The 18,962-nt window shown below is 38.1% G+C and overlaps 1 protein-coding gene and 1 non-coding gene across 4 annotated transcripts in view; one reads left to right on the top strand and one right to left on the bottom strand.

The window, feature by feature from the left end:
* TIAM2 (TIAM Rac1 associated GEF 2) overlaps nucleotides 1-18,962 on the bottom strand; it is a 91,761-nt gene that overhangs the window by 61,670 nt on the left and 11,129 nt on the right. For all 3 annotated transcript variants that reach the window (XM_064649213.1, XM_064649215.1, XM_064649214.1), the window contains 5 exons: nucleotides 15,617-15,789; nucleotides 14,351-14,575; nucleotides 4,794-4,979; nucleotides 3,688-3,834; nucleotides 112-174 (listed from right to left, as the gene is read on the bottom strand). In XM_064649213.1, the coding sequence (XP_064505283.1) occupies nucleotides 112-174; nucleotides 3,688-3,834; nucleotides 4,794-4,979; nucleotides 14,351-14,575; nucleotides 15,617-15,789 (794 nt within the window). The remainder of the gene's footprint in view (nucleotides 1-111; nucleotides 175-3,687; nucleotides 3,835-4,793; nucleotides 4,980-14,350; nucleotides 14,576-15,616; nucleotides 15,790-18,962) is intronic.
* TRNAG-GCC (transfer RNA glycine (anticodon GCC)) lies at nucleotides 16,591-16,661 on the top strand. The gene has a single exon. It is a non-coding gene; the product is annotated as a tRNA-Gly (tRNA).

The following is an 18,962-nucleotide window of genomic DNA, read 5'->3' as shown; positions in this document are numbered from 1 at the left end:
TTATGAACCTCTTCAGGGTTTCTGAACCAGCCCAATCATACACTTAATGAAATACATTCAGGAATTCAAAAACATGATGATGTGGAACGAGGGAGGACAGGCATATCTTACCTCAGCAGAGTTGGCTGAATTCTGAACACCAGCAAATCCATGTCCTCCAGCTGAATCAAAAACCTATTGAAAATATTACAGATAAATAAGTAGGTTAAACAAATAAACACATTTACTTCTTATCTGTGTTGGGTAAATCCTTCAAAAAAATAAAAATTACAAATTAAATTAATAAATATATATAAACCTGCTAAATCCAGGGGGCATTTTTGTACTTTTGATTGCTTTACTCTGACTAGAATTAATAAAGAAATACAAATCTATAAAGAAAATTTAAGCAGATTCTCTCTTTCAAGCTACATGCACACATACATATTCAAATACGTATAAAAACATTCATGTCCTTGCTGTTTTCCTATCTACTATTTAGCAATAAGATTAAAGTCATTTACCTTCAAATCAGGCCATACGCTGGAAGTTATAAATTTCACCTTCAGAATACTGTTAAGAACAGTTACAAATCTCATCATGATTTCAAGGAACTATTTCAAACCATTTTTGCTGGTTTCTAAAACTTCCTATCCTACAGTTTTTCACCTCTCTAACCAAGTAGTTTGCTTGACACTATTGACTGAAACTTTTAGCTTAGCTTTAAAGGCATACTTGACCCAAACTCCACACTATGAAGTAATGAAAATAGCTGACTAACTACTGTGTCTGCTTTGAAAGTGATGAAAGCAGAAACTGAGACGTACACTGCCCATCTGGAAGCTTAACTACTAGCATCTCACAAAGGTATTAGACTTATTAATGAAAATTTTTAAAATCCAATAAATGCATATGGATACAATCAGATATTTTGGTGATAAGGCTGGTATAAACACATAGATAGATCTATACAGTTTATACAGGACATTGAGATTTGCAAATAATAACATTACCAAGGTGCAAATATAAATAGCATTTTTTAACTCCTTCTGCAGACAAAAAATCAGGACAATATCAGACTTATATCTGAGCTTTTTTTTTTAGTTTTTGGTACTAGCAAAAGACTTTCAAATAATCCAAGACAACAAAAAACTCTCTCTTAAGATTTCATACAAAAGCCAGTGTCTGCCAATGCAAATAAAGGGCACCACTTCTGAACTTCCTTGTCTCACCCATGGACGTAATCAAAGTATTTTATTGCTTATTATTTCTCAAAACAGTTCACCATTTAGACATAAGAAAGAAGATAAGCATTTAAGAAACTGAGGATAATGTGAGCCTAGACATCCCCCATCTGCTACGGTGCAGTTTTATTAACTGATTTGTAAAAGACTGAGCCACTACATTAATGTTTACAAAAGCCTCTGAGCACAGAAACTCTGAACATTATTTATTAATGCCATAAAAATAAACAAGATACAATTAAAAAATTCTCTGACACAACAATGTTGAAAAATATACCATCTGATTTTGAAGCTAAGGTATGTCAGATTAAAACATACCAGCTACAGTCAAATGAACTTAAATCCAAGAAAGCAAGACTTTTTTTAATCTATTGTTTGACAGAAACATCGCAACACAATGAGCAGAGAAATGAACTCCACTTCTCTGATTCACCCAGCTTCCCAGTGGGCTGAAAGAGACAAGAAAGTCAGCCTCAGACCTATTCTGATTCTGATATAAAATTATGTGTATATACACAAGTCTGAGCAAGGATGTGGCTCTCTTTTCAGCCCCATTCTAGGTTCATGGGTCAATTTTCAAGCCATGCCCTTAAAAATTCCTCACTTTTATGGGTATGAATCATTGCATGGTGTTTTTCATATGCAACATTCAGCATTTACATTTCCTTAATTGTGTTTTAGGATGTTTAATTAAAAAAAAAAAATTAAAACGTCAAGAACCTCAGCTTGTGTATGAAAATGAACACATTTTTGGACCAGCTGGTTGCAAGGTTTGGAATAAGAAGGGTGAAGACTCACTAGGGGCACATTTGCCTGTGACAGAGCCCCCTTCTCTGTGCTTAGAAAAGTGCTGTGAGGGCAGCAGGAACCTCCTCGTCTTGCCACAGGTATAAGATTCCCTGTCCCTGAGCTCCACAGAATCCCCTTCATGGGCTATAAAGCTTGTGAGAAGACATATTACCCAGTTAAAAACTGTGCGAGGTATCAGCTCTGGTGGGAACAGAGCTAAGGGGCATAACATCTCTTCCCTCAGGGCTTGTATTAATAAAGAAATAAAGGTGCAAGACTCGCAGATCAGACTCACTTGCTAGGGAGCAAAATTATGTGAAAAGGATGACCTGGAGAAAATTTCTCCTTCAGTTCCTTCTTTTGTAAGACAGACTTGAGTTTTATTAATCAGTTTCACCATGTTAACACATCTCAATCAATATGCTAAAATGTGTAACAACCACCTAAAGAAGCTTAATGCCTGTGGAACACATAGATATTTACTATTAAAAATACAAACCACTAGACCAGAAAATCCTTATGTGTTATTTTGCAACACTGAATCTGTTGCATCAGCTTTGTGGCTATTGCAAGACGCGTACAGATAGGCTTGTTTAAATATTCCACAACAGATTAGCAGGTGTGCAAGAACAGCCAATTTCCAAGCGCTAATCACAGATCTTTGTCTAATTAAATCAAAATACAGGGCCACAGAATAATAGGAACAAAGTTACCTAACGAACAACGCACGAAATACTGCTTTGCAGAAGTAATAGCAGACATGGCAGAGGCTAATGAAAACAGTAGTGATCTGAGTGTGGGTGCACCTCTATGCCTTCTGCCTCACTGTCAAGAAGTGTTTCTGCTCTTATTTACCTTTTTTCAGGGAAAAAGCAGCAAATGCTTGTTTCACATATAGCTGTGCTTTTATTGAGAAAGCACAGACTCCTGAAGTGTGGAGTTTACACTGAAAGTGTGCACAGACCATTAGTTTCACAAAGAGAAAAAGTTGCTGTGAGATGCTGTGGTTTCACCAGTAATGCAGCCCTTTGGTGGGACCATGCATCAGCACAGCTCCTCTCCCAGGAGCCAACCTGACCCAGAAACATCAAGCCTGCACCAAGCCTACAGCTGCTGTAAATTGGCCTGGCATTATTTGTTAGCTGCCTACACCAACAGCTGACCTCTTGCGTGACAGAATTCTTCTTCTGTTTGCTAAAATGTACTTCCAAGTGTTGCTTTGAGAGGCCAATGTCAAAGATGGCTGTCTTTGCAGCAGTCTCCCCTCCTTTCTCCTTGAAAAATCACCTGTGTTACTCTATAATCAATTGTAACAGTACTTCAGAGTCCCAGTCACAAACAAGTACACACTGTGCTAAGGACTGTGCATACAGGCTATCTCCAAAGAAACCCTACTTTCAAACAGTTTGCAATGTGCCAGAAGAGAAGTTCTGTTACAAATTCAAATCTGAAGGTCTTATGCTGCTACTAATTAACTTAGTGGGTCAAAACCTGTCATTCGCCAATCTTATTTATTACAAAGAAACACAAAATTAGATATGTACACTCACAAGTGATGATCCCACTGCAAGTCTGCCACACCTATTGAACCATTCTACTGTATGTACCAACAGCACCTTGCAGAATGAGCTCCAGGAGAAACAAGCCGTTCTACGCTCTCTGCAGCAAGACCTACCTGAGTTATGGAAGGTCTCTTTTCTTTTCCTTTTCTTGCCAATGTGTCCAGTCCTTTTAGTGAAGAAAATAAACCCTTCTTATTTCGAACCCTTTGAGACAGAGACAGGGTACGTTTCCTGAGAGCAGCTTCATCCCTGGAGCAGATCTATTTAAACAGAGACAAGTCTTCCTGTATCATTCTCACAACAGCAAAATATTGTCAGCTTTTTAAACCTGAGGTATCAAATGAGCGTTACTTCAGTTCACCTCAATGTAATATGCCAAGGTACAAAGAAAACGTTTTAAACTTTCGGAAGTGATGGTTGTTTTGTTATTCCAGTGGTGTGGTAGTGACATTTTTTTGTCATGGGGCAAAATTAGAAGTCATAGGAAAGGAGGAACTGAGAAAATATTGCTCTGTACAACAAAGGCATTTGATGAAAAGGCTCTGAAGAAGAATGATAACCTATCATTCAGATACAAAATTGCTAGAGGAAGACATTCTCAAAATTGCCAAACGTAGGAGATAAATGTGCTGTGGCATTGAGTTATTAACAAGCAATGGCACAAACCACACAGATAAAAACGGTGGCAGAGAGAAACACATTCCTTGGCAGGACTTTCAGTATCACTGTTCAGACTTCACATGCAGGAAATGTGGTCTAGATCTCTCTGCCAAGATCAGCCTTGCAGCCCTTATTAAGGTTAAAGAGCAGAGGTGAACCTGCTACTGCTGTACTTCCCTTAAAGCTGACAGGGTGACAACAGGTTACAGCAGCTTAGGATCTCACTCATTCTTCTTTAGAAACACAGCCTACAGTTCTTAAAAAAGGGACTTATAATTTGAATTGTCTCTAGTTTTAGCCTATTCCAAGAATACTTCCTTTTTAGGAGAGACTCCCAATTCTGAACTTCCCAGGGGCCAAAAAACCCATAATGGCCATATCCTGCAGAGGAAAGTTGATTTGCAGTCAAGAAAAGGTAGACAGGGTGAGAAAGAAACAGGGCTGTCTGAGCAACACATGTGGGTGCAGCCATGTATTATCCCAGCACAATTCCACATCTGAGCACAATATTAATGATGGCTTTGTGTAACACACCCATGAAAAGTGCATTCAGACTTACCAGTGCATGGAAGGATGAGACAGAGAAAATGCCGAGCCTCCCCAGTGCCAATTTTGAAGGACGACTGGCAGCAGCCAAAAGGCTCTTTGGGTTTGGGAGCTCCCCACCTTGCAAACTGGCTAGGTAACATCGCATTCGGAAAAGGTCCATGTTAAATTTTTCCAGGTTTTGTTCCCATTGCTGGATCTGTTTAGATATAAGAAGGGACAATTAAAAGGGGAAAAATATCTTTGCGGCCTGCACTGAAAATTTGAGCTCTTCCCCAAACCCATAGTAAATTACTTTCATCTGGTAGTATAAGGATTAGATTAGTTATTCCCTGCCAAAACACATCCAGTCATATTGTGTTACATCAACCCAAAAGATGAGTTGAAACAAAACGAAGCTGGTGGTCTTAAATGCATACTGACAAGATGAACATACCATGAACTTCGGGTAGTTTGATAGCCACAAAAACAGTTACATAAAAACACAACCTTGTGCTTCAGGAAGGCTTTTTTTCTCTCTTTTTTATTTTTTTTTTTTTCCCACTCTTCTCTCTCTTTGGAAATTAGTCTTGGTTGTTTTAGCTTTGATTGTCTAGCTGGCTGGCTGAAAGCAAAGTAGCATAGCTATGCTAATGCACTGTGCAAAGCGAAGTAACTACAGTGGTAGGTCCTGCTCATTCTTTACTACTATCCAAGGCTTCCCTAACTTTTAAACAGGAGACAATACTCATGGTTCTTGTTCTTAGTAATAGGGTAAGACACACTTACACTCAGGCAAACTGCAAAAACCAGCTATATAGACTCGATACAGACCACTGGATCAAAAGCAGGAGTGCATATATGCAATTTTTAAACATATCTAACACAGGTACATGTAGATGTAACAACTTATTTCAGTTTCAATGTATAATTAGGAAAGTGAAGACTCAAGTATTTACCAGAAAAAGTTCTGAACCAAGGTTTAGATGACAGATTTTAAGTATTTGTGTAAATATACACTCATTTAAACAAACACATATTCTTATGCATGCATCAAAGTCAAATTTTGCTGTTCATTCCCCCAAATGACAGACTGGTAGATGCAGCTACAATCTGACCTGCAGACTGTACAATTAATGTACAACATACATTAATACCTACAAATAGTACCTATAACTAAAAGGCAGCAAGCACATTGACTCAAGGCAGAAAAGCCACGTCCATTAGGTTATCATACGCCAAGTTTATGTACTGAAGACTGTTAAAATCCCTGACAATGCTGTTCTTCCAATGTCAGCTCCAATCACTGCATGTTTGCTGTTCAACAGGTGGTTTAGGGCTGTGGAGAAAGTTCATCACGTTTTCTCTAATGAGCATTGGCTTCATATCTTTTGCTGGCACACCCTGTCTCTGCACGCACAGGACATTATCACCCTACACTGAGATTAGCCAAGGCTGGGACAAGGCCCCTTGTGACTCAGGAAACAAACCAACAAATATAAAAATCACAGGTGAACTATGACCTGTAGGCTCATCTAGAAGCAAAATCAGTTTGGGTTCCTTATAATGCTGCCAAATACCACAAAAATTAAACAAGTATCTTGCCTCTTTACTTTAAACAATGAGGAAGTAAGCAATGAAAGGGTGAAAAAGGCCCTGTTAACAAAACAGTGCTAAAGTTTGTGCTACAACTGATAGAGACCCTGCCTAGTCCAGCTAGGAGCATGTGCTCACAAAGTGCGGCATCAGCTGTGGCTATACTTTTGGAAGTAAGAGGTGTTCTTATTTGGCAGGTAGGGTGAAGAAAGGGAAGACAATATTCCATTTTGTTCAGCTATAAATGCAAATTTGTAATACACTTAAAAAATCTTTCAAAGAACTACTCTTAAAAGGAAAAAAGAAGGAATTTACAAAAGCTTATAATGAGAGCAATTCTCAGAAGTCCAGTGAGAAAGGACAGAGACATATTCATAACAAAGATGCCTTATCTAGTCTTACCAGAGACATTCGAAACATGCATCCTCTGCACTTCAGAAAGAATAATCTTTTTTTTTTCCTTAGGTTTATTTGATCATTGCCTTTTTTTTTGCTTTCTTTGTGCTCTCAGACACTCCCCACAGAGCATTTTTCTGCCTTCCAGTACTTTATGCATGTGACAACTCCAAAAGGAGAATGCGAGATGAGCTCTTTCTCTATGTCAACACCCAGCGAGAATAAAACATGGTCGTCAGCTTTTCACAAAGCCAAAAGCAACAAGCTCAGGTGATGCCCTTCCCTTTGAGATGAGACTGCTGTGGGTACAGTGCCAAGTCGACTTTTAATACCTCAGGAACAGAGCAAGGCTTGTTCTGAGCACTGCTAGAGTGGAGCATCCTGTCCCCATGGAGCACAGTCTAAACAGGCATACTTGTGATTCTTAGGCCTTCTTCAAAATCCCCATTAAAGACTTGTTCTAAGTTATATTTCAAAATAAAGATAATCAAAGAAGGAGGAGTAGGGTACAACATTAGGGCATGCTGAAGAAATTATTAAATTACAGTGTTTATCAGCCACGCAGGATACTAGTTAATCAGCTCCCAAAGCATTGGTAATCACAATGTTACATTTAATGGCATTAGTAAAAGCTGTAGGCAAGGAATTTCTGAGATTGTCTGTAGCCTTATCAAAACCAGGGATGTCTGGAACCAATTGGAGACCATGAACCAATACCAGCTGCTATTTGTCTAAGCCTTTTAAACTATGATAATTCTTCCTAAAGATTTATATTCTTGAAGACAAAATGGGGGAAGCACACAAATAAAAAAGCAACAACTTCAAAGCACAGTATGACCTGGTCCATGAAGTTAATTTACAGCCTGCAGACTAGCTGCTGCAAGCCTTATTCTGCTATTGTGTGAGGCAAATCTCTGCCCCACGTGGGAGGACTGCCCAAAAGATGGCCCAAGGACTTAACTTCATCATGCATAGAAAAAACGGCCCTTTTGAAATCTGCTCAAAAGCAAAAAGGAAAACGTGGATGCAGCAGACAACTGTGGGAGCAGGAATGGGTGACAAAGGCTAACAGCAGCATGAAGTGATTCCGCAAAGAGATAAGAGATATGGGCAAACATAAGGTACACCAAAACAAGCAAGCACACGTGAAATGTGAAAACGTTAAAGGCTTTTTCAAGAGGAAAGGGAGGATGTCATTCTCAATCCAGGCAAATGTTAAGCAAGGGTTCATGGGTTTAGTGGCAGTATGAAAAAGCTTGGAAGAAAGGCATGAAAAGGCCATCCAAATAAATGTATTGAACTTAATAGGATCCTGTAAGGCAGACAGAAAAAGGAAGCTGTGGTAGAAAGGAGTAAAATGTGGGAAGCCTTGAGAATTATTTAGCCTGGGACTCCAGGAGAACTTAAGCAAGGAAGTCTGGTGTAGGGACAAGACAGTAATTATGTGAGGGGGTGGGCTTTCGCATCAAAGATTTAGTACAGGAATGAGTTATTAAGAGTTAACACACAAAGGAACATCAGCATGGTATTTTTGGCAGTACTTCAGCAGCAGTGATCATTTTCAGAACAGAAGTAGTCAATTCTCCTCCAGGTTAGTGAAAAATCTATTCAGACACTGAGAAAAAATTGCGAATTAATTAAATTTTAAATCATGAAACAGAGGAGCTAAAGAAAGTTGCTTGAAAACAGGTCTCTCACAATTCAATAATCCTGCTAGGTTTTCTAAAGGTAAACTTTAAAATGGGAGCTTGGGAAAGACCAGTGGTTTCCAGAGGTGACAGTATCCATAGTTCCTATGTACTATACAGTTGTCCCTGCAGCTGACATTTACAGTGGCACCACCACCTCAGTTGGAACATTTTTAGGGCTTGCAGACTGCAAAACGGAGGGCCTCAATGTTCCAGTGAAGGCAGTGCCAACAGGGCAGGCACTGTGAAGGCAGGCACAGTCCCTGGCTCCTTGTTGTTCGTACACTACAGTGCAAACAGTATCTTTTTGGGGGGCTGAGGAAGAACTGTCTGATTTTCAAACACGTTGTCTACAAAGTAAAAAGAGTTCAATGAGATAAAACCCAAACCAGTACGCAAATGATGTAAAGCAGTGCCAGAAATGACACCATATCAACTCAATGTAGCAATACTTCAAGGACCTAGAAGAAGGACGGAAGAAACTTCCTGGACAGCTGATCTGATAACAACACACTGGTTTTTCACTTGGCACCTATTTAAAGCAGCACAAAAGAAGAGATGCACAGAGAGGAGGTCCTTCTCTCAGTGCTTAAATGAAGCTAAGTGCTTCAAAACTGATTTTATTTAATAGAAGTTCTTATACCATGCAGAAACATGACTGCCTTGCTGACACAATTCACTATCTATAGCAGTAAAAATTCAAAATTTTTCCCTACACAACATCTTATTTCCAGATGGAAAGTGTCTCTGCATGCTGATGTAGGGAACTCAATGGATTGAAAAGAAACTGCTGCTGTTTTATATGCACAGCTTTTCAACCACATTACAAACAACACTAAACTCTTTGCATTCCAGTCCCTGGTTCTCAGACACAATTCATACTGTACCCATCTGGAAAAATGAGTCACTTGGTTTCTGGGGACAAGGAACAGATTTTTATTGTCATTAGTTCCTAAAGAGAACTGGAAGAAGCAAAAACATCATTCTCCCAGAAATCCCATTACTTTAAAAATGCCACTGAGATACTGTCATAACTTTCAGTTCAAAGAAATAAAAACGGCAACATAATAGAGTACGGCAACACTGATGTACAAGTAGAAATACTTTGTTCTTCATTCTACCTGGTGACTTAAAAAAAAGTTATGATATCTTCCTGAAATAACAAGACTTTTTTTCCAATAAATGCCATCTTTTTGGCTGTTTTGGAAGGACAAAATTTTCATAATTTCTAACCAAAGCAGACAGAGGAAATCTTATTCCAATACCACTGATAGCACAAAAGTGCATGCACATCTACCTAATTTACATTCTTGTCGATAATCTGATTGAAATTGGTGGTACCACATATATGTCTATAGCTAGGGATATAAGTAAGAAAGCCACTGAACTTTATTACCCAGCTGCCCCTCCCCAAAGTCCAGACCTCCAGCCCTTTCTGCACATTCTCCCCCACCAGCTTCATCATATGAGATAATGCTACCCAACTCCAAGGTCAGTAATAGTTTAATAATTTTTCATTATTTTATGGCAAATTTTTGCAAAACAAAGATGGAATTTCACTCATCTGTAAAACAGTAATTGCAGTGCAGGGAGACTGGAGATGAACGTCCCTAACTTTCTGACTGCCTACTCATTTTGTTCCCAGACTACTACTAGTAAAGAGAAGTATTTTGCTAATGATGTAGGGAAGAACCATCCTTACTGAAGAGTGATACCTGAAAAGAAATTGTACTGAATCTCTCAGAAAGCAGAGCTCTGCTTTTAGCCAGTTCAGAGACCACACAAACTGAAGATCTGTTTTAACAAGTGTAGACAATTTTTTTTTTTTTTAGTTTAAGAGAAGAAAAAAAAAAGTTACTGTGTACTGTAATTCAAATTGAATTTGTATGTGGCAATACTGGCATGCGCTAGTTTCCTGAAAAGATTCTCTTTGAGTGTTGTTATTGTGAATTTTCATCTCAATGTCAGACAATTTTTCATCTGATGCTTCACAGAAAGTTAAGACATGAAATTTGGGCTTTGTGGAGCCTGAAGAATAAATTCCCAGACACATTCCAATCATCTTCCTTCAAATGTGAGAGAAACGAGGAAGAGTCAAGTAAATTGGAAAAAAAAAAGGTAATGAAGTTATGCTCTTTGTAAAAAGCTGAAGACCACTATAGGGAAGGGAAGAAAGGTACTAGTGGATTTAATGACTACCCATAATAAAGAGACCACCACCTTACAGATCCCCTTATTTTTTTTATGGCAACTACTTTTATGTGGAGGACACATAAGAAAACTTCTGGAAAAAATGTCTCCAAGTATGTGCCTGTTCTTCTCATTTATACCTCATCATCTCAGTGTCTGCAAGTAAATACCTATGTTCAAAACCCACCTGATCAGTAAGTTAAGTATCATGTGCACAGAAAATATGAATCACTTCAGAAACACCTGAATAGCCTGGAAATCACGATTATACCAACATATTAAAATCTGAAAACTCCAGATGCTTTCAAGCAACTATTATTCATACTATTGTTCTAAAGTGAGATAACAGGAAAGATTTATCTACCAAGTACAAAAAGAAGTACACCCAGGGCTACAGTACCCTCATTGTGAGATTTTCCATCCCACTAAAACCAATTCTACAGGCAGAGGCAGCTCCACTTTTGTCTTAATGTGCAATATTTTGTTAAAAGAGTTCTGAATAAATGCTAATAATCCCTTTCACTAACTTCCCTACGAGTTTTACAGAACTCCATACTTCACAGCAAACACTGTGGTGTCTCTGGCAGGTTAAACACCTAGGAAAACTAAAATTTTTTTAAAGACAGGCTTTGAAATTCATCTCGGCACCAGGGGATTTTCAAACTTGTTACCTTTTGTCCTAATTCTCTTAGGTTTAGGGGAGAAGTTACACGCTGGGGGAATACCACCACCCACAACATATTTATTTCACATACTAATAAAAATGTACGTGCCTGTAGGTAGTATGTGCAGATTTGAGATTTCCAGCCACACTGCCAGTGTGGTGGCTGCTGTACATACATTGCTGTTGCAGATGCTTGCTTCCCCGATCTCTTCTAAACTGACCAACATGACTCATAGCCATGGGAAGGGCTGCCATTTTCTCTTAAACTAAGTCTATTATTATTATTGGACCAGTAAAACCTGATAGAGAGAATCCCTCACGTAAGCCACAAGGTTGAAGACATTTCCCAACCTGTTTGATAGCATCAAGTCTCTAAAACTATGATTTCCCCAGAAAAACAACATTTTCCCGGTAGTTTTTTTGTTTGCACTTCTGCTCAGCACAGGTTTTATCAATTGATATCCTTCAAATTCACCAGATTTACAAGATGAGCTTCTCCATTCCATGTACTTAACACCAAAAAGAATCATATAAGTATATCTACCTGCAGCAACTTTAGAAGTCTAGGTTTCCTTAGTAAAACTGCCTTTCAGATGATGGTAACTGTGAAACAAGAAAAGTCTTTTCTGCTTGTAAAGCCCTATTTTTATTAAATTTTTAAGTCTTCAGCAGAGAAGTATTGGTTTTAAATCTATACAGATGTGAAAGAAAATAGCCAACTGAGGTTGGGTGGTTGCTTTTCTGAGGAAGAGGAAGGAAAAGGAGAAAGGCTATAGAAATCAGAATTTCCAAGATAATCTCCCAGTGGAAATAAATTAAGACTATGTCTCATCTTTCTGCATTAAAAACCACCACGATCCTCCTGAAGTCAATCACACTATTTCCACTGACTTCCCAAAATAAATCTCTAGTGAAAATTTCCAGTACAGAATGCTTATAAACTGCAGTATTCGCAATATTATGTACTTCAGAATGGAGGAATCATAACTGCCACATGACTGAAAACATCATCGAATTGACACAAAATCTAACCCAGAATTTATATTCATCTTCTTAATCAAAATGGGCAAAAGACAACTAAACAACCACAGTTACTAAATAACTGAGTTACATATATGCAAACTGTTCCCTTAGGTGTAATGTTTTCTCAATATCATTAGCTTACTAAGTATACTAAGAATTCTAGGTTACTAATTAAATCAAGATTTTCTTTTTTCTTTGCAAAAGTCAGTCTCTGAGACAACAAATCAGAAGATTAGGAAATGCAATTATCTCTTGATTTCTCTCTGAAGCAACTTTGCCAACAAAACTTCAGCAATTGTAAGGAGAGATTTTAAAGAGATCAAAGAGATCAAGAATGGAGAAAAATCTCATAAATTTATTCTTTGCTAACTAGTGGATATTTGCAATGATCTATTTCATTCTTTGTGTCAGTGGTTTGCCCCCATTCAATATTCTGAGACAGGCATAGACAGAAGATTAACAGAAATAAATATTCTGCAGACCCAGTGATGGATTTCAGTTCTTCAGAATGAAGCCAACTTCCTCCAAAGCTGGAAAACAACAGCAGTTGTTCAAGGACAGAACATCTAATTAGCAGATATTAAGACAGATCGTTAATACTCTTCATCTGATTCCAAATCAACTAGTAGCATGATGGGGGAAGGGATAAATTAAGTTAATATACATCAGGATTTTTCCTCAGTGCATTACATGTTACAAGCTGTAACATGTAATCTGTAGAAATCTGTATATTCTTCTAGGTCTGAAAACCTGCTCCAATAAAAGAATGCTTAACTATTTCCTTCTCCATTCACTTCACATGGCTCTGGACTATGAAATAAGGTGACCTGGAAATAAATTATGAATGTCTGAGCACTCAAAGGGCTTATGAACATCTACACCATCCCTACACAAAACTGCATATTATTTGAACTCTGGTCATATAGCTTCAGACTGAAGTGTGCCACAAGAGCTTGACAGTGAAATCAGTACCAGTCAATTTGCTCTTCATCAAGTTCAAACCAGTACAGTAAGAATTTTAAATATTATAAGCATCAGATTCTGAAACTACAAGTGTTTCACTAACCGAACAAAAATATTATGCTCTATTGGTTCAAAGGAAATAAACTTCAGTTGCTACTTAAGGGGCCATAATGTGCAGCCTAAAGTAGTGACAGAGGAAGAGTTACTCTGACTGGAAAGGCAGGTAAGGATGGGCTCTCAAAGACCAGTCAATAAGTTCATATTATCATATGTCTTCTTTTAATGGCCTAATAAAATAAAGGATACAGCAAGCTCAGTTCACAGACTTCTTTAGGCTAAACTACTAAGACATGTTCAGTGCACAAGAGGCCCTGCGTAGTGAGGTCTTTGCCTGAATGCTAAGCATGTTTAATTAAACATCTTTTGCCAGTTGCTACCTGTAAAACTGGGGACATGGGCAAGACATCAACACCGCAAGATATACTTCCATAGGGTATCAGTGCAGAGGTTCCTGGTTCACACGCTAGCAGTGAGAGCAGAGTAAGGCTTCATGTTTGTTCACCACTGTACAGACAATAAGGTGATCATCAGTCATGGCTAAATTTCAACTGGAAGCACGTGGTTTTGTCTGCCACTATCCAAATAAAGTTGGAGGAAGGACTAAGTACTCTTCATGTCTTGTCTTAAAGTGCAGAATAATATTGCTAAGTACCTATACTTCAGTCTCTTCTGCAATTCAGTAATAAATTCACAGAACATACTGAACATTCTGTGGTATGCAATGTAACAGCTATATATTACTAACAGTTAAGTACATCATAAAGCAGTGAACATTAATTACATTTTCATTTGCAGAAAAGAAAAGAAATAGCTTTGTGGTCATAAAACAGATTGGTCTTTGAGGAGCCTACCTCCCGCAGTGTTCTGGATTGCTGTAGAAACCTGGCAATAATTACAACTACCATGCCAGCTATCCCCAAGACAATTACTCTCAGGCCTAGAAACCAGAAACAGTTCCCAAAGCAAGAAGTAATGATAATTATGCTCCTATAAAAATATTATTTCCAGTACCTGATTCTCTATGGCCTTTCTGTTTTTTGGATCACTAACAATTGAGAGCTGCAACTCTGCCATCTTTTTCATTTTGCCATCCATGTCGATCTTCTGGAAGAGACTCTTGGTTTGATTTTTTAGCAGCCTAACAGTGTCCTCTTTCCCAAGCTTCTTCGCAAAAAGGGAAGCACAGGCTGAATGTATAGCAGTAACCCAGTTTTCCAGATCTGTCTGGCTTGTTGCCTGTGAAACCAATCAATGGTGCAGCATTATGAGAACATGAAAGAGAAAAAAACCAACAGCTCTAGAATATGGAGTGCTTGATGGGTTCTCATTATCTTAAGACACTTTATCTTAACTGAGTGAAATAAGGCTTTCTTTAGAACTGTGTAAATAAAGGAAGTGTAAGCTTTCCTGCACTCCATCATAGCTTGTCTCCAAACTTCAGCTTCTGCTTCTTAGACCTGCACGGTCTGTATACCCCAGAAGCACAACAGAGCTGTATAAGCTGTGGGAAAGATGTGACTTGCATCTTTCATCCCTCCAAATAATTAAAGTAAAACCTACCAGATTTCAAAGATAAACCTCCACTTCTGCAAGTAGCACACAACAGAGAAGATTTTACATGTAAGGTCTGAAGGGAGGTATGCTTACTTAAAAAACGTCAAGTTAGTGGAGAGAAGACATCCAGGTAAAGAGAATGCAATCTGCACAAAGTGTCTCTGGAGATATGTACAAGTGTGCCTGTGAATCAACATGTTTCTATGGAGGCAGTTCCACATAATAATGTTCTTTATTAACATTTCCAGTGGTGCACTTAAGCAGTCAAGATATTTAGATTATTTTTAGCCTTCTTTCTTGAGCATCTTGCTCAAGCAAACTCTCTTTGTGGCCAGCAGATTTGGGGTTGAGCACACCATTCTGTAAGGGTGGAATGCTAATAGATGTGAAAAAATTTTATAATAAAGGTGATTTTCTAGAATCTTGTGATCAACCAGGTACCAAAAGTGTCTTGCAGATTTGTGATCATTGTTTCTTTTGTTTCTGAACCATTATTGACTGAGCCGATTGGTGTTAATATCACATACCTGAAATCAAAACATACACTTAATATTATAATAGTATAGCACAATAGTGTAATTATGCTATTATTTATAAGTCAAAGGCAGAAGCACAATGCGTGTGTGTGTGTGTGTGCATATGTAATCATACACATGCATGTGCAGACTCAAAAACATATCCTAAAAGAGAAACAACGACAAAGTTATGCATGCATCCTGTTACCTGAAACAGGTAGACATCTCCAAAAGAATTGCTGAGACAGAACACATTTTCTTTCTTGGGATCTTCTGGAACAGACTGAACTATACTGTCTTCTGCAAACAGGGCGTACCGAGGCAAACTGCTCTGCTCCATTGAGTTCCTTCCATAGGTCTCATAAAACAGTAGAGTACAACCTTTGCAGTTCAGAGGGACAAAAAAACATAAGGAGAAAGTAAGTTCTGGATCTCCCATTTGAGCTCTATTATATTAATATTTTTGTGAATTAAGACACCCTTCAGAGAAAGGAAATATTCTGTTATTCTATCATTAAGCTCAGCCTATTAAAAAGTAAAGGCATGTAGAAGAGATTAACTTCTGCTTATTTAAACTGGCTTTTGTATTTGTTTATTAAATTGAACCAACTCTCTCAAAACAGCCATTTAAGAAATCTTTGTATTTGTTTAAATGATTTGCAGAATCTTTTGTCTTCATACAACATGCTTAGTGAATAAACTTCTCAAATTTAAACTGCAAAGTGGAGACTAAGACAATTCTGAATAACTTAAAACAGTTTAAAGGGGCTGAGTTTGAGCATGTTCAGTCTTGTAAATAATGTAGTATCTAAGGTATGAAACTTGCATTCAGAAAATAAACTTCATCCTTGATGATGACAATCCCCAAGTAACAATTACTTCTGGAGGACAGCAGAAGAGACCTGATCCCTGCCCACAGCAGTATGACTACAGTGCCATGTTGCCTTTGGCAGTGAAGTTGGCTAAAGAAGGGCCCGTTGTCTTTATTCCCATCAGCCTTTCCTTACTGCCTCATGTTATAATCCACTGTCCTCTGAGACGCACCAATTTGTCTGCTCAAGGAGTCACAGACTGAACTCCACTTCTAAAATACAATTAGAATTATTGTATTATTATTATTATTATTATTATTATAAAATACAATTACTATAATTATTACTAAAATACAAATACAATACACCAGTGTTGGTGGTTCAGTGGCAGAATTCTTGCCTGCCATGCAGGAGGCCTGGGTTCAATTCCTGGCCAATGCAGCTATGTCTTTTTACACTGAAAGAAGGTAGGTTTAGTTTTGATATTAGGAAGAAATTATGTGGGTCGGTGAGGCATTGGAACAGGATGCCCAGAGATGCTCCATCCCTGGAAGTGTTCAAGGCCAGGTTGGATGGGGCTTTGAGCACTGTTAGTCCAGTGGAAGGTGTCCCTGCCCATGGCAGGGAGTTTGGAATTAAATGATCTCTAAAATCCCTTCCAAACCAAACTATTCTATGATTCTATGAAAATAATCTAGTTATAAACTAGATTTCTCAAGAATTTCTTAGGCTAAACTGATTTCCCTGCACATTCAGAGAAAATAAGTAACCCTCACTTCACCCTCGTGAAATGAAAGAGCAGTTTAACAGCAGAGGGTTTGGTGCTTTTTTAAATTTAGAAGGTAAATTCTATACTACACCTGAATGTTTAACCTTGAAGAAGTAAGACCAGATGGGTACTACAAAAACATTTTGAAAATGGAGGATAACCTAAGCAGTTTGAAAAATCTGAAGCTAATGGTAGATTCTCCAGCAAGGCAAGCTTTTTCCAAAAGATATGCTCAAATTCAGGAATGAATTTAGAGAAGACCTATGGTTGCATTACATAGCAAGTCAGATTAAATGATCAGTAGTAATCCACGAATATGTTACTGCTGCAAGCCCTATACGTATCCAGTAGACGGCTTGAAATTCAACCAATACAAGGACTGAGTTTGCTAGGGCTACAGCATTGTCATCTCTCCAGCCCCATTTTTGTTGTTTTTCCTTTAAATCAAAAAGGCAACACAACACAGGGCAGCACCAAAACTGAGATTTCGAGTTGACTCGCTGATTTTAGGGCTGCTGTTTTTTCTCTATGTGACACACTGTTTGTGTTTATGCACATGCAAATATGCCTAGGAAATACGTATCAAGGGAACACAGCTAAACCTGAAAAACAGAAATGTTTCCTTGGTGGGTGCTCTTAAACTAGTTAGGTAAAAGCAGAGTTCAACCTTTATTTTAATAATTTTTTAACATTTAGACTTAATACTGCATTAAAAATCCCAGACACATCATCCAAAGTCATGTAAATTTGAGAGGAGCTTCCTCTAAGGTAAAATCAGAACCAAAATCAAGGGGAGTTTTGATTCTTCTGTCTGATAAGGGGGAAAGCTGGGCCTACTACAGTCCATGGGACACATTTGCTGTGAAAAGTTATGAGGTGGAATACACTGGTCTTCATACAATCCAAATCCAAAGTGTACGAAAAGTGAGATCCATCAGAGGGATTTCATCACATTCTCCAGTGTCAATGAAAGCACAAGAGTTACAAGAGAAAGGGAAACACATATCAGATGTTACTGATTAAATCATCTGTTGACTGAAAAGTTTTCAAACGAAGGAATCCAACAAACAGAAATGTCTCTATACTACATAAGTGCACCTTTTCCTATTACTGTCCAAAGTGTCTGGCAGAATATCTTGGGTAAGAACAAATCCTATAGATTTGGTCCTATCCTTTTCCCTTGCCATCCCTCACTTAACCTTCTTTATGATACTGAAACACTTGAAGATCTCTGCAGCTGGAAAAGAAGGACATGGTTTGTTACACTGCATATCAGGCACAGCACTTCTGTAATCACTTGAACATAACAGGGCAAACTAAAGCAACAAAACCAAGTCTCCTCTTGTATTCAGCAGCAGCAGCAGGAATGTAAAGCCACTTCTACATTTCAGGAAACTGCATATTAAGTTCTATTTTAAACTCCTATATTTCCTCTACTTGCTATAATTGAAGATAAGTCATATTTTATCCTGATAGTTTACATGAACATAAATAAAACGTTTTGAAGGATATGCATGTATGTTCAAGTGTATGGCACCCCAAGTATAGCTTCAGGTCAAGTGAAGTGATCTCTGGAAGCAGCTAGCTTCATAAGCTCTGTTAGACCCACTGGGACTGATTATTGTCCAAGCATTTTAATCAAAACTTGAACTGAAGGGAGAGGGCAATGGGAAAGCAATTTCCCTCGTTAAAATAAGCTAATTAGACAGGACAGATGGAAAAGAGAGTTCTTCTTGGTACAGGATTACCATTCGAGCTCAGGTCTTGGTGGCCCTCAAAGTAGAGCAGAGGCCTCAGGACATGCATACTTTGAAGTCTAGCAGGTAACCAGATGGTTGTAAGCCTTCTACATATTTATAATTAAACACATCTCAAGAGACTGCAAAGAAACATGCTGTTCTCCATTTGCATATGTGGCCATTTTAAGTCACACTTTAAAATATCTTGGCTATTTAAACTTCAAGAACAAATTA

Source organism: Pseudopipra pipra, chromosome 3, assembly GCF_036250125.1.
Source record: "Pseudopipra pipra isolate bDixPip1 chromosome 3, bDixPip1.hap1, whole genome shotgun sequence".
Taxonomy (NCBI): domain Eukaryota; kingdom Metazoa; phylum Chordata; class Aves; order Passeriformes; family Pipridae; genus Pseudopipra; species Pseudopipra pipra.
The sequence above is the reverse complement of the archived record's forward strand: the minus strand, read 5'-3'. Positions and strand labels throughout refer to the sequence as shown.